The 16,117-nt window shown below is 37.7% G+C and overlaps 1 protein-coding gene across 3 annotated transcripts in view; it reads left to right on the top strand.

Moving 5' to 3' along the window:
* PTBP3 (polypyrimidine tract binding protein 3) overlaps positions 1–16,117 on the top strand; it is a 48,472-nt gene that overhangs the window by 19,767 nt on the left and 12,588 nt on the right. For 2 of the 3 annotated variants that reach the window (XM_072359544.1, XM_072359543.1), the window contains exons 4-7: positions 2,283–2,352; positions 5,891–6,060; positions 8,780–8,926; positions 13,967–14,131. In XM_072359544.1, the coding sequence (XP_072215645.1) occupies positions 2,283–2,352; positions 5,891–6,060; positions 8,780–8,926; positions 13,967–14,131 (552 nt within the window). The remainder of the gene's footprint in view (positions 1–2,282; positions 2,353–5,890; positions 6,061–8,779; positions 8,927–13,966; positions 14,132–16,117) is intronic. The other variant, XM_072359545.1, reaches the window with a different exon arrangement.

The following is a 16,117-nucleotide window of genomic DNA, read 5'->3' as shown; positions in this document are numbered from 1 at the left end:
ATTTGAATCAGAATTCCATTAAAATGTTTTCTGTATTTATTTCTTTGTCTTGGTAGATTATTTCTCAGTGCTTACTGTATGAGATGTTGCATTTGTACTGCTTAGACGTGGTTTCTTGATTCAAAAGTGATTTCTGCTGCCAGCGAGGGATTGTCGTGGTTCTATGATTTTTGGTTACTGGTATTCCACATCATAACATCATATAGTGCAAGTCTGGAAGAGAGTAAGAGCTACATTCCCCAGGGGGCTTTGTGGTCAGAGAGGAGATAGAACTCCTGGCAAGGTCACCATCTTCAAGGGCTCTTCTTTGCTTTTCTCCTTCATCTCTACTCACTTCTGCTAGTCCCAACTGTGTGCATCACTTCAGTATTAGTGTAAGGCCTACAGCTTTTCAAGCAGTCTTTCATTATATTTGATTTATTAGCTTCAATTCTAGTTATATCGTATTATAGTGTATTATCTTGCCTTCCGACATCATACTTAGTAAATTAGTTTGTTTCTCCTCAGATTGCTGCCTCTTTTTAATTATGTTGGGGTCCCCAGTTTCCCTTTTCCAGAAGTGTGGATTTTGTGAAATCCCTCTGCCCCACTGGTCATGGAACCGGGCTGAGCCAGCCCATAAACCATTGACAGGGATGAACACAGTCTTGTTTTAATCCTTACTCTAAAACATGTGATGTTTTATGAGCAGCTAACTTTGCCTGAGAAGTTTTTTAACACCCTAATTTAGACAGAGCAGCTTTCTGGTGTCTGAAGGGGGTCCAGAGTAAAGCTGGAGAGAGACATGTAGTGACTGGATGATGGGAAGTGGCTTTAAACTGGAAGTGGGTAGTTCTAGACTAGATATTAAGAAGAAATTCTTTACTATGAGGATGGTGAGTCATTGGAACAAGTTTCCCAGCAATGCTGTGGATGATCCCACCCTGGAGGTGTTCAAGACCAGGCTGGATGGGGCTGTGAGCAACCTGGTCTAGAGGGAGGTGTCCCTGCATGTAGCAGGGGGCTGGAATTAGGTGATCTTAAAGGTCTTTTCCAACCCAAACCATTCTATGATTCTGTGAACATGGGGTAAGCAGCAGGAACCCATGGCAAACTGCAAGAACAAGAAGAACTAAACAGCTTCTTTACGCACAGTTTATAATCAGTCCTTAATGGCAAATGCTTCTGCAACGCATGCCAACCAGCATGGTGGCTTACTGCTACCAAAAGGATGCTTTCATAGAGACATCTCTCCTTGCCCCTTCCCTTGCTCTGGATTTTGGTTTCAGCTGATAAACTTAATAACTAGTGGAGGGTTGAATCATCTTATAAAGAATCTCCTGGGCACCAGAACTGATGCAGCACAAGCTGCTTGTTTTGTGGAGCTGGTGAGAATACTGGGGCAAGGGCAATAAAAGCTTGTCCTTCCACCAAAGTGGTAATCTGCTTTCTGGATCTGCTTACTTCATTTTCTAGGTTATCTCCCTTGGTCTCAACTTTTTTTTTCCCATGTAAATAGTCTCACACAACAGTGTACTGCAAATTTCAAGAACGTTAATTGTCTTAGGAAGCACCTTTCTGGCATTTTGAGGAACTGTGATGTGAAAAAGGTGATGCTTTTCTGGCATACTAGAGTAAACCTAATAGGTAAAATCAGTGCCCAGTCGCCTGTTAAGTCTGGCATGCTGAATTTGGCATTTTTGGATAAAGAATCTGTGTTGCTCAAACTCTTCTCTGTTATTGGTTAGAGCCACAAATTCTCCATATTCTTAAAGCATGTATTTTTTCACTGCTTTATTTATTTTATTTTATTTTTTTGCTAGTACAGGAGATCCACTGTCAAATTCTGTGGCTGATGATTAAGTTTAAAAAACCTGTTATATGTATATTGAAAATGTTGCAAGCTAGTGTTTTGAGGTCAGCACAACTGCTGATCACAGTGGATATTTGTATCTGGAAGCAAAGTTGAACGTAGAGCCTGGTACTACCTAATTTCTTTTAACAAACATTTGTTAATCCTTTAAAGTATAAACTGTAGTAAGATAAATAATCAGAGATTAAGTGTAACATGTCTGAACTCGCTAACATAATGAGATAGAATGAACCATTGTATTGTTAGCACTGTTTTACTGAAAAATAAATTTACAGCAATAGGGCATAGTACATATAGAAAGGAGATGTTCTTGGGAAGGAGTTGGTTTTTTTTTTGTTTTTTTGTTTTTTTTTTTATTTTTTTTTTTTTTATATATCTGGCTTATTCTCTGTACCAGCTTCTACCAGTAAACCTGTTTTTTATTTTTCAGCATGAACCTGACAATTCATCTAGTGTCAGTGGAAAGCTTCGTACCATGACCAGTTCTATTCCAGCTAAAGGTACATGTAAGAAAAATGTATTTTTATCACGGTTCTTCTTCAACAACGTTTATATATTCTCTGTACTTTTATTTATTTAGTTAGTTCTTAATTGTCACAGTTAGCAGCCTCACCAGTCCTGAACTGGGTAAAGTGACTCTTAGAGGCACTGGAGTCTACCCAGTTTTGCTCAGTTGCAGTGTTGAGGAGCTCTAAAGCTGATTTGTTGGTATGGGCCAAGAAATATTAATTGTGTGTGATCGTGATTAGACTAGTAGCCTTCTGTGGAGATTCTCAAACACCTGTTCTATCTTCCTATAGTTGGGCACTTAAAGGAATTTATTCTAAAGTGTTCAATACAGTCTGGGCTGCAGAGCTGGAAGATGAATACCTTGCAGTGGTGTCAGTTTAGTGGGGTATAAGGCATGTTGTGTGGATTTATGATAAACATTTGAGTTGGTTCCCTTAAATGTTCTTGTTCATGCTTTCTACTCTACTTCTAGAACTTCTTGAGCAGCAGCACAGACAGTCCAATGATAAATTTTGCAGCTGTTTTTCTGCCAGTTCATGTCCCCAGATGAACTCTCAATGAATGGAGATGAGTGGCAGGGCTTTTATTTTACTTTTTGCAAGACAAGCAGTAGAAAAAACTATACATATTTTTTCTTGATCAGATGGTTCTTTGGTCTGATTCACCATCTCTATGCATGGATTGTTCTTCAGCACAGTGAGTTTCTTTGACAGAAGGTGGGAAGTTCAATAGAAAGACAGAGTAAGGAGACTGATTATACTTACCTGATTTGTGGCTCAAAGTCAAGCCTCTGCCATGGTTTCTTTGTATGGAAGTGATATTACCACACAAAAAAGATTTTGCTCCTGGTGTTGAGAAAGATGCAGTAACTATATTCCAGTACCTGAAATTTTAGGTTAAGCAAAAAATTGAATGTAGGAGAAGGCTAGGTCTATTTCCCTTAGAAATATTTTCTTTTTATGTGGGCTTGAGGTATTCATGGCCCATGGCTGCAGAAGTTAATTTATATTACTTACAGTTAACTAGGTTGTGACATAGATAATTTTCCATCAGTATCTGATTTTGTAGGGGTGCAAGGGACAGAGCAAACAACCTCTTTGTAAGCATTTAGGGACTGCTGGCTGTGTTTCCAATGGGAAATAAGGTTAAGGGAGAGACAAAGGAGCTAATCAGAACATTCATCTTTTCTTTTTCTTACTTGCAAATATTGGGCTGTTCATAGTTCTATTAGTTTAGTATGACATTCAGAGGCTTCTTCTTGTTGTGAAACTGCCTCAGTCTAGAATTCAGTCATGTAATAGCTGAAAGATATTTCAGGCCTGTGTAGATAATATTCTATGTAAGAACTTGCCAGCTGGCAAAGAATATATATTTGTGTTTGGTTCATTCGTCTCTTATTAATTATCAGTGTCATCACTGGTACTTCACAGTGACTTCCAGGGTTTCTAAATGCTATTGATCTTTAAAATAAGATGGATGTTTTTGGCTCCTAATAAGTCCAGAAAAAACCTAGTTCTTACTGATGAGACTCTACTTCTTTTAATAACCTTTGTTCGGATAAAGCTCTTTACTAATGCAACACCTTCAACTGTGACATTTCTTATATGTAGTGGATCATTTATGTAGAATCTCTTTGCATTTCTCAATCTAAAATTATTCACATGGAAAATAAATTTATACAGTCATGAATCATGATTGTAATGAGCTTTTGTTTGTCATAGTGGGTCCTAATTTTATTTAAAGGCTTCCCTTATGAATATCTATTTTCTGTTTTCACCCAATTGAGTGTGGAATTCCAAAGAGGTGATGACCCTGGGTGTGCTTGGAAGAATATTGAATCCATTTTGAAGTTTAGGTGCCAGTAAATCCAAGTGGATTATCAAGATACATATTAGACAACAGCTAGAGAAAGAAATACGGTTTAAAATATGCTGAGGTCTTTGTGTTTGGGATGGAAGGAGGGCTAGGTTTTATTACTAATTTAGTGACTTAACTCAAATTCCACAAAGCTTGGTGTATTCACAGCATTACAGAAAAGATATGTATGAAATTTTTAGGTCAGATGTAAGTCATTAACATGTACTTGCTAATGGGTAGATGGTAAAATGGATGATGTACACTGCACACACGCAGGCTGAAATTGTTAAGTACTGTCCTTTTTTGCTGTATGCCTAATCAGTGAACTCCTGTAACAGGCAAGATGCACAGAGATAATGCTGTGCTTTCCTCTTAGTTCCATCTTGTCACCTTCAGTAATGATTCAGAACCCACAAGAGATCACTCTTGCAAGGAACACTCATCTTAAAGGCAATATCTTTTTTAGGTTTCATTTACTCCTTTATTTAGTCAAGCAGTACCCAGCTTAATGAAGTCAAGTACTTCATCCTGTCCTTTCTGAACCTTATAATTACATCTAACAAAATAGTACAGATCATTAGGTTTTAACAGTAATATACCCTGTCCTGGCTTTGCACTGATACATGTTTAGTATATTTCACTTTGTCTTAAAATCTTCTCCACAGCAAGCTTGCCACTTTTTCATATTTTCTAGAATGCACAGAAAGCATACAATAGCAAGTTGTTTGTAGCATATAAATAGGAGGAAGACAAAACAAAAGCTAATATATTTTAGTAGCATGCAGTTAGATTTAAATTCAGGTACCAATGTGGTGCCTTCCCTCATGTTTTGGGATATTTTTTCAAGTCTCTTATACCACTGTGTCTAGTCTAGGAGTATCTATTACTAGGATCTGTGGGTTGGCTGGTGAACTTCATTTTTATTACTTCAGCAGTTATTACTCCATTGTGATACCCTCTAGAAAAATATGCCAGTTTTAGTTGTGGTGTTCTACTTAAAAATGCTCTCAAGGACTGTGAATCAACTCCTTGTAAAGTGACTTACCTGCTACAGGATTCAAATAGGCAAATTAAAAAGTTATAATAAAAAAGACATTTGCCAAAGGAAATGGCTTTATAATCTGTACAGATTTCATGCTTCACTGCTGTGTTTCCTTTTCAAAGGGAATTCTTTTAAACTTAGTCATATGGACAGCAGTCTTTCTTTAATGTTGTTGTTAATTATTTGAGGTAGCAGCCAAGTCTGGCTGAAGAACTAACAATGCAAGAAGATAAGTTAGTAATAAAATAATGACTGTATCAGCTCCCAGTTACTACTAACTTGTCCCTCTTGTGTAATTAACTCTTTGTATATCTTTCATGTGTATTTGGAAAGAAGTGACTAGCATCTCCAGTTGCAAGACTTTAAGCAAAAACCAACAGAAGACAGGGAAATGAAAGAGAAGGAAAAGGGAAAGGAACTCCATTTATTGTGGAGTTTTGGAATAGGTGAAGGGAACCTTTTTAAGCTGCCAGTGGTTTATGAATGAGCTGACCTTTCATAGAATTCAAAAAGCTATAGAAAACAGTTAATGTTTGTACTGAGACAGAAGTTTCTCCCATCTAGGTTTTGGTGTTCGTACTGCATAATAAGTTTTCCTGTTTGTCCATTTCTTTCCTAAAACACTTTAGGTGATGGGGATGACAACAAGAAATCTAAAGAAGTGACATCATCTTGCTTACCTTCTCGTGTCCTTCATCTTCGTAAAATTCCGGATAATGCCACTGAAGCAGATGTCATTTCATTAGGTCTCCCTTTTGGCAAAGTAACTAATGTATTGATTCTAAAAGGAAGATGTCAGGTAACAATAATAACAGCAAGCCTGCTGCTGTCATTCATTTCTATAATGCTTTTCATACTGTGTTTGACTGAAATGATTGCAGTGATGTCTAAGTATTTCATCCATGGCTCAAAATTTTCATTTTTTCAATTGGAAAAATGTCTTGTTATTAATTTATTTTCATATAATTTCTGATTACGTGATGATCTAGAAACTTGTTGCCATTAGTCACAAACATACATCTTATGTAAGAACATATGATGATGTAGAACTACTTTGCTACTATTTATGTTGACAGCTGTCTTGAAATGATCTGCTTGATAAAATAATTAACACAGAAATTAATTTTTTATGTGAAATTGTTTGTTTGTTTTTCCCTAAGTGCTTTTAGGTGATGGTAATTTGCATCATGTATAAACACTGAAATCCTAAAAATAATGATAGTCTACAGCACTGGGCTGGGTTAATATTGTGCAGAAACCAATAGATATTCAGTGTCCTCTTCCTACCACTTCAATCAGAGTATGCATTTGCAACCTAAGCAATAACGCTTGTATTCAGGATTCTAATAAATTTGTTAGCAATGATTTTTTTATTAGCATGCCTTTCCATACATCATACTTATTCCAATTTTTCTTTAATAGCATATCGTACTTAAAATGTAGAAGTCTATTCAGAGTATGCCCACAAACTTGCATAAACGAACACGGTTTAAAGTAGCACTATAGAATCATAGAATCACAAGGTTGGAAAGGACCTACAAGATCATCTAGTCCAACTGTCCTCCTGTTACCATAGCTACAACGAACCATTAAACCATATCTCGTAGCTCCTCATCCAGATGCCTCTTAAACTCTGCCAGGGACGGTGACTCCACCACCTTCCTGGGCAGCCATTCCAGTGCCTGACCACTCTGAGAGGAAAAATTTTCCCTTATGTCTAATCTAGACCTCATCTGATACAACTTGTGGCCATTTCCTCGGTTCCTGTTTGTTGCCTGGGAGAAGAGGCCAAGCCCCTCCTCATCACAAACTCCCTTCAAGAAGTTGTAGAATGTATTGAGGTCTCCTCCAGCCTAAACAATCCCAGCTCCCTCCACTGCTCCTCATAAGACTTGTGCTCCAGACCCCTCACAAGTTTCATTGCCTTTCTCTGGACATGTTCCAAGGCCTTGGTGTCTTTCTTGTAGTGAGGGGCCCAAAAATGAACACAGAACTTGAGGTGTGGTCTCACCAGAGCTGAGTACAGGGAGATGATTACCTCTCTGCTCCTGCTGGCGACACTATTTCTTACACAGGCCAGGATGCTGTTGGCCCTCTTGGCCACCTGGGCATGCTGTCGGCTCATGTTCAGCCAAGCATCAACCAACACCCCCAGGTCCATTTCCTCTTCGCAGTCATCCAGCCACTCACCCCCCAAGCCTATAGTTCTGCATAGGGTTATTGTGGCCAAAGTGCAGGACCTGGCACTTGGCCTTGTTGAATCTCATCTCATTCACCTTAGCCCAGCAATCCAGCCTATCCAAATCTCTCTGAAGGGTCTCCTTACCCTCAGGCAGATCAACACCACCTCCCAGCTTGGTGTCATCTGCAGACTTACTGAGGGTGCACTCAATTCCCTCATCTAGGACATCAATGAAGATATTAAACAAGATGGGCCCCAGCACCAACCCCTGGGGGACACCACTTTTAATGGGTTGCCAGCTGGACTTAACTCCATTAACCACTACCTGCTGGGCACAGCCCTCTAGCCAGTTCCTTACCCAAAGGAAGGTATAACTGTCCAGGCCATGGGCAGCCAGTTTCCCCCAGAGAATACTGTGAGAGACTGTGTCAAAGGCTTTGCTGAAGTCTAGGTAGACTGCATCAACGGCCTTTCCCTTCTCTACCAGTCTGGTCACCCAGTCGTAGAAGGAGGTGAGGTTGTTCAAGCACGACCTGCCTTTCATGAACCCATGCTGGCTGGGCCTAATCCCCTGGATGCTATCTTCCACACACTCCAGAAATCTCTTGGATTGCTTCCTCTGCACTGTATTATATTCCCAACGTAAATCAGGGAAGTTGAAGTCTCCTGTAAGAACAAGTGCTAGCAATTGTGCAACTTCCACAAACTGTTCACAGAATGCCTCATCCATCTCGTTATCCTGATTAAGCAGTCTATAACAGACCCACACCAACATGTTGCCTTTACAGGCCTTCCCCCTGATCCTTACCCACAGACACCCCATTTTATCGCTCCCAACCCCAAGCTCTTCAACATCAAAACAGTCTTTAATATGAAGGGCCACACCACCACCCTTCCTTCCTCATCTAACTCTTCCGAACAGTTTGTAACCATCTATCACAGCATTCCAGTCATGGGAGCTGTCCCACCATGTTTTGGTAACAGCAGCTAGGTCATAGTTCTCCTAACACAATCGCTTCCAGCTCCTCTTGCTTGTTGCCCATGCTGCATGCATTGGTGTGGATGCACTTCAGCTGCGTCATCTACCTCACTCCCAGCTCAAGCATCGTTCCCCTAGGCTCATCTCCAGTGAGCCCTCCCCGTGTTATTGTAGCTAGTTTAAAGCTCTTTCGATAAGCCCCTCTATGGTGGTGTGTGAAGGTGAAAGAGATGTACCCTAGTCACTTTCACGTTGTCTTTTTCTAGCGAGAGTGGAATTAGGAATAAGTTATGGTTTGATGTTTTGTTCTGTCCTGTAAACAAAACAATGTTGAATACTGTTACAATTCTGTTGTAGGCTTTGTTGGAAATGGCTTCTGAGGAAAATGCTATTAGTATGGTGAACTACTGCTCTACTGCTGTGCCTCACATCCACAATCAGCCTGTGTATGTTCAGTATTCCAACTACAGAGAACTTAAGACCGGCAATTTTCCTCCTCAGGTTGTAAGTATGATGTTTTAATTTAGTAAGATAGAATTATACATAACTTACATTACTAAATAGATTATTTTCTACTTAAGTACTACATTAATGATCATATCATAATGGGTAGTTTTTCTGTCAGTTGTAATCTAAACAGTAAGTTATTTCAGAAGGGGACTCGGTACCTCTAAAATTACTGTGTAGGAGCACAAGTTCAGGAACGGCTGCCCTGATGGCCGGGAAGTCCACTGAAAAAGGCAGGAAGCCTGCATGGATGAACAAGTGTTTCCTGGCAGAACTCAATAAAAAGAAGGCATAGAAGGGCTGTAGGCGTGTCCAGGTGACCCTGGGGGAATATAGGGATGTTGTCTTAATATGCAGAAAGATGTCATAGCAGACTGTCCATGAGCTAGCAGTGTGCCATTGTGGCCAAGAAAGTCAGTGGTATTTAATGAAATTAAAAAGATGGTGGCCAGCAGAGTGAGAGAGGTGATCCTCCACTTTGCCCTGATGAGACCACATTGAAATATTTCTGTGTCTATGTCTTGGCTCCCCAGTTCAAGAAAGACTGGGAACTGCTGGGGAGGGTCCAGTAGAGGGCCAGAAAGGTGACTGAGGGCCTGGAGCATTCCACGCATGAGGAAAGGTTGAAAGACTTGGGGCTGCTCAGTCTTGACAAAAGACTGAGGAGGGGTCTTACCAGTGTAACTACAGCTGTAATAACTATAGGGAGGGAGTGAAGTGGGTGGCTCTTTTTGGTGGTGCCCAGTGACAGGATAAGGGGTAATGTGCACAACTTAACTGGAAACAGTCTTAAGCAATCTAAGCTAGATGACTTCTTTGAAGCAAGGATATTGGACTGGACTATCTCTCAAGGTGCCTTCAACCACAACTATTTTTTTTTTTAATAGTGTTTTCAGCTGGTCAAAGATTTGGGATGCACTTGTCTTGCTTACACAAAGTGAGACTGAGGCTGTGCTCAATTAGAAAAACTAGAAAGGAATCATTCTACTAGGTTGGTCAGCTGACATGAATGTCTGTTTCTGAAAAAGCAAATCTACTCATTGTATCTCATTGCATGGTGGACTTTTTCTGAAGTTCTACTTTACTTTTTCAGGAGAACCTCATTTCCCTCTCCTAAGAGATGTGAAATAGTTACAGTAGTGTTTATTACCTACTGCAAAAAAGTTCTCTAGTTCTTCCAGAAATTTCCCAGTTTGTATTCAGTGCTGAAGAGTCAATTGTTTGCCCTATTCTGCTCCAGGGCTTCAGTTAAATACACTCTTTTATTCTTGGGAAGGAAGCATTATGCACTCTTATACGTTCCTACAAGAATGCAAATGCCTGAACAGAAAATATCTTTTTTCCTTTAAAGCACAGATTATAAATCAAACAATAAATTATGAAGGAAGAAGTTCTTCTGGCTCTTTCTCTCTTTGTAGACTCTAAGAACTTCATAATTTTTCTGGGAATTAACAGATAAAGTTAGTGAACTCTTCAGAGCTCTCTGTTCCTACCAGTTGATAAATAGTCAAGACTGCTGCAAAATTATTTTTCTGTTTTCAGATATATCTAAAGTGTTGGTACATGGAAGCTGTTATCTACAACTTCTTTCTCGCATATACTAATCTTGTTTCCTAAACCCCTTTTTCCAACAATAAATTCTCAGCAAATAGCTATGTAACCATATTTGTTTTCTAAGAGGCATATTGTGTCTTGCAGATGTAGAAATAACTGTTCTTAGTATTATTTTCTTATATGAAACACAGGCTGTTGAAAAATATCTTATTGGCACTGAGATATCTTTTTGGTTTTTTGTGCGTAATGTCAGAAGGAATCGCTTTGTGATGTCCAGTTCCATGAAGATATTCTAGATAACTTCCTGTTCCTAAAAATAAGATAATGAGTTATTGTTTTGTTAATGGTATTTGTCAGATGTAAACTTTTCTCTGGCAGAGCACTGCATCAGGGATCTTGAAGGCTAACACTGTGAAAGAGCTTTTGTCATAGGATGATTGTGCCTTCATTTTGAAAGAACAAGCCTTGTGTACAAGGAAAGGAATGGGAATTTTCACTGAGGAGGTTTAGTAGGAGATGCAAAAGTGTCTGATTATAGATTCAGTTTGCACTGACTGAGCATACTCTCTGTTGCCCTTTTAAGTGGATCTTAATGCAAGATAAAGGCTTAGCTTCACTTACCTGAAACTGCTGTAATTTGTACTTATAATAGCCATATAATGTCAGTCATACAGTGTTTTGATCTCTAGAAACTACATGCCCATGCTCCACTGATGGACATATTATATTTTTACTTGTGCCCTTTGTACAAGCTGACATTTGTAATATCCATCAATACATAGAGCTATACAAAAGCAAGCTCTTAAATGATGAATTTATGAATTGGAATGGAAAGTACGTAATTTGTTGAAAAAAAAAAAAATCCTATGTTTAATGTTTTATTTATATTTTACAGCACTAGTGTGATTGGTTTTACATTCAATATTGAACAGTTGGGGAAGAAGTGAATAAGGGATATTTCCAGAGACAGCTACTCTAAAGACTAATTGCTCTCTAATTGGACTTCAGGATGAGGTTTCTAGCAGAAATCTGACATTAATAATACTTTTTTAATGAGCATTTCTTGTTAATTAGAAGTATTAAAAACTGAAAGAGCTTGAGATGTCCTTGAAGTAGCAATTCATTGAGTAATTGAACTCACCTACCAGCATTTTACTGTCAAAATGAGCTAGAAATGTTTCTCCTGCTTCCAGCTTTGCGTTCTACTCTCTGCTTTAAAGCTCTGGTGCTTCCTGGATTCTTCTGAGTGATTCAGCTTGTAACTTGGCAGTTAAAAAATGAACAGTTTTCTGGAGACATATGCTGAATACATTAGGATTCAGAGGAAAAATGTAGCAGGACTGTCTCAGCAATAGTGATCTCTATGGACAGCATATTACACCTTAAGGAACTGCACTTGGAAGATGTGAAATTTTACCTGGAAATCTGTCATCAGATTCATTATTGTTAAAGTAACCATAGTACTATGATTTCAAGTACACATTTATATGCCTGTCATGTGTAAACCTTGAAAGTCTGTCAGGTGCACACTGAGCTGCACACACTCCATCTGCAGCAGGACAAGGGAAGGAAATATGATGAAGAAACTCATAAGCTGTGATACTGACAGCTCATCTGCTGCCATCACAAATAAAGCAGGTTTGACTTGAAGAAGATGGATGTAATTTTTTGCCCTTTAAAAACAGAGTAGGATAGTGAGAACTGAAGAGAAAAAGAACAAAAACCAAACAAACTACAAAACCAAAATCCAACACAACTCAAACCTCTACCTGCAAGCCTTTCCTTTCACTTCTGCTCCCTTCACTGCTGACTGTTGCCTCTTCCCCTTCCCATTCAGTAGAGGAGAAAGGGAATGGAAGTTGTGGTCAATCTGTATTGCTATTTCTCTGCTGCTCATTTTTGCTCCAGTGTGACATGTTTTCTGTCCCTAATCTTGCTCAGATGAGTGATAATGAGATATGATTGATAATGAGAAATTCATGAAGATGAAATCTTGCTATGTACTTCTGAACAATGGTAAAAGCAAACTGATTCAGTGGTTTGGTGGTCCAAAAGGTTTCTACTTTTGCTGTCTTCAGAAGAAGTCATGTCAGTTTGCCTGGATTATATCTTTTTATATGTTGTGAAGTCTGTTTTATTTCTGGAGTATTAATTAGTGCTTTGATTTTATTTATTTATTTATTTATTTATTTATTTAAGCATCTGACTTGTATTAGCTTGAGATACTGAGGCATTTTTTTAATTAGCCTGTATATTCTGCATAACTTAAAACTACTTCTTATAGTATGTTTTGAAAAAACTTTTTCCATTCATAAGCTTTAATATTAAAAGATAGATTTCAATAGCTCAGTAGCTTCAGAACATAAAGAAAATAACCATGTCTTCTCCAGTAAACCCTTCTCACTGTTTTCCTTTTTTCCTGTTAATGTGTCAGTAACACAGTAGCAGGCCTCCCACAAAAACATAGGGCTTCATTTTTACATTTGTGCTTTCTTAAAGATAGATGTATCTTATATAAGTTCTAGAATGTAATTGGTTGGGTAACAGTTTTTCTTTTCTGTACTGATACTGAATATAGGGATCACAGCAAACATCAGGGCTCATCTTTAACTTGTGCTAGCATGAAAGACACTGGGATCTTGCTAACTTGTGAGTCTGGTGAATGTCACTTGTCTCTTTGCTGGGTTGGTTTGTTACCTGCAAAAACAAGTAAATAAGGCAACATGATTCAAGGGTATGGTATGGGTAACAGCCTCTACAAAAACAGAATTGCCTACTTCTAAAAATACATATGTATGTATTTAAATATATATTTTTTTCAATTATGACCCTCTCACTTGAGTATTTTATTTAAATTTTAGAGATCTTAGCTTACCAACTGAGCATTACATTACTGATGTCTTAATATCTAGGCTGAGGGACAGTTTATTCTGGAGGTTTACATGAAACTTGGTAATATCCACACCTTGTGTCATGGTTAGTCTTCCAAGAGAAGATCATTACTGAGATATGGCTTCAAGTCATAACACTATGTTTGGAAATGTCTCTCCACAAGGCTCTTAGAAGTAATCCAAAGATCTTTTTGAGAAAAGCCCATCAAAAATGAGTATACAGACTTCTCAGATTCCTGTGAGGTGGCTTGAGTGAGTTTAAAGGTGTTTTATTTTGTGGCTGATAGTTTGGATCTGGGAAGAGAAAAAACAGGATGTGCACCTTTAAGCTTTTGTTTGCCAAAACTCAGTTACTGAAGAGAATCAAATCCCAGTAAAGCAAACCAACCAGTTTACAGGCTGGTTGGAAATCCATTACCATGTTGTCGTACTTCCATAGTTATTTGCAAAGAGGGAAAATGCCTATAAACATTGCACATTAAATGCACATGCTTTTTTTTTTTTTTTTTTTTTTTTAAGAGATCTTTGTTTAGACACAAATAGTTTGTATGTGTGTAAGTTAATTATGGTCTCTGCTGTGTCATGATTTCAGAGTGCTCCAGCTGCATTGCAAGCTATGAATGCTGTGCAGTATGGAAACCTGGCTATTACAAGTGCTTTTCCTGCTGAAGGTGGGCTCAGTCCAGGTCACAGTTCTGTTCTTCGAATCGTTGTTGAAAATGTTTTCTACCCTGTCACTTTAGAAGTGCTGTATCAGGTAATAAGATCTGGTAAAACAAATAGTAAAAAATCTGTTTCTGTGTTGCCACTATAGTTGTGTTTTGTTTTGTTTTGTTTTGTTTTGTTTTGTTTTGTTTTGTTTTGTTTTGTTTGTTTTTTAAGTGCCTAGGTATCCTCAGTTTTGCATTACTCAGTTTGAATAAGGACTGCCGCTTCCAACATGATTTGCTGTAATTTAGAGATCTAGGCTTGAATTGGTTTTACTTAAAAAAAAAAAAAATCCAATTAAACAGGACTTTTCTAGTTGGCTTTTCATGATTTTTTTCTGTTTTGGTCGGTTGGTTTTGTTTGTTTCTTCTTTGGTTTATAGTTCTTTAACTTAGTTAAAATCATAGCAAGAATTCTGTGGAAGGAATAATAAACTCAAATTGATGCTTTGAATTTATATATAGTATAGCATAGCATATTTGCTTGGGCAAATATTTTAAATTATCATAAGCTTTTAGAATATCACTTGCTTTACTCACTGAGAACTGTAGTAGTGGACTATAGCTATGAAAGACATTACTATCACTTCTGCTTGTGGTTGTCAAGGATTTATAAATATTTTTCTTCAGGTATTGCAAAGAATTTCATACTTGAAGCTTTTATAAATAACAGTAAAACTTTGCAACAGAAAACATGCCCCTAATATGATTTTCCTGAGTTAATGTGATTTAAAATGATTATCCGTCTTTTACAAGGAGCTGCAGTCTGGACAAAGATGTTTTTGCTGCTCTACTTAGCATCTCAAATGCTTATTATCAACATTCACTTTTTCCTCTTGCCTCTTTATTTTTTTCTCTTTATCTTCCCAGCTGATATGGATTAGTTTGTATGCTACTAGTTGTCACTTAGAAGTCAAAACTTTCATGATCTAAACTTTTGTTTATACCTTCAGATGTTATTTGCTCAGTAATAAATCACACAGCTTGCTTGTCAATTGTTTAAAACTATTAGTGTACTCAGAATAAACTATCAGTTTATTCTATAACTATAGAATAATATATATATATATGTAATATATATATATTATATAACTATCAGTGCATAGCAATGCACAGTTATCCGTGCAACAGCAACTCCTGGATCTAACCTTGTGTGCTTTTTGTTATTGCTGGTGTTTTGTTTTTCTTGTTTTGTTGATATTGACAAAGCAGACAGTGGAAGAAGAGATACATATTATATTACTTTGATCTGACTAACATTGACTTCCATGCAGCAAAACTGTATTTTTCAGTGTTTGAGTTGGCCAATAACTGTCAGTTAACTATTTTTGCAATAGGTCTAGAAAATTAGGTAACACTTGAAAAGGGAGCTCAATTGGAGTTCATAGTAAGGGACATTGTCCTATAGTTAAAGCAGCACTTTGTGCATGATAGATAGCTATAGTGCTGCAAAGAAACCTATCTGTGAAAGTGTGGAAAGTTAATGGAAATGAGAAAATTTCACTGATACTTCTAGGCAGGCTGTCATCCACAACTTAAGTTACATACTGTATTTGTTTATTTCTTTGTTTATCCACCATAAATAACCTTAAATATCTATTATAAGAAACAAAATACTTGCTGTTTTATTTGTGGAAACAAAACGATGTGGTTTAGGTTTAGAAACAAACAGGTATATCTTAAAAACATCTGTTTGTTTTTGTGGAAATATGCATGGAAGCATACATTTGAAACTGCACTTAGACCCTTCTTAAGGGGAAGCATTCTGTGAACAGGAACTTGACAGCTAATTTTAAATTGCATTGAAAAAAGTTTCTGTTCTGTCTTCTACCAGGAAGTGAAGACAGTGGCATAAAATCCTGAAAAACTGGACACAAAGTTTTAGAACAGGGACTCCGTGACTCTAAGGCTAATAGGCTAGAAAGAGATGCTTGTCCTTACCTTTTGTGTATCTTTCCCTTCTAGGATTAATACTTTTCTAGGAGTTCTGCTTTTCTGACCGCTTTTCATTGCTTTAGAACTTTTTTCTAAAACTC

Source organism: Excalfactoria chinensis, chromosome Z (assembly GCF_039878825.1).
Source record: "Excalfactoria chinensis isolate bCotChi1 chromosome Z, bCotChi1.hap2, whole genome shotgun sequence".
Lineage (NCBI taxonomy): Eukaryota > Metazoa > Chordata > Aves > Galliformes > Phasianidae > Excalfactoria > Excalfactoria chinensis.
The sequence above is the reverse complement of the archived record's forward strand: the minus strand, read 5'-3'. Positions and strand labels throughout refer to the sequence as shown.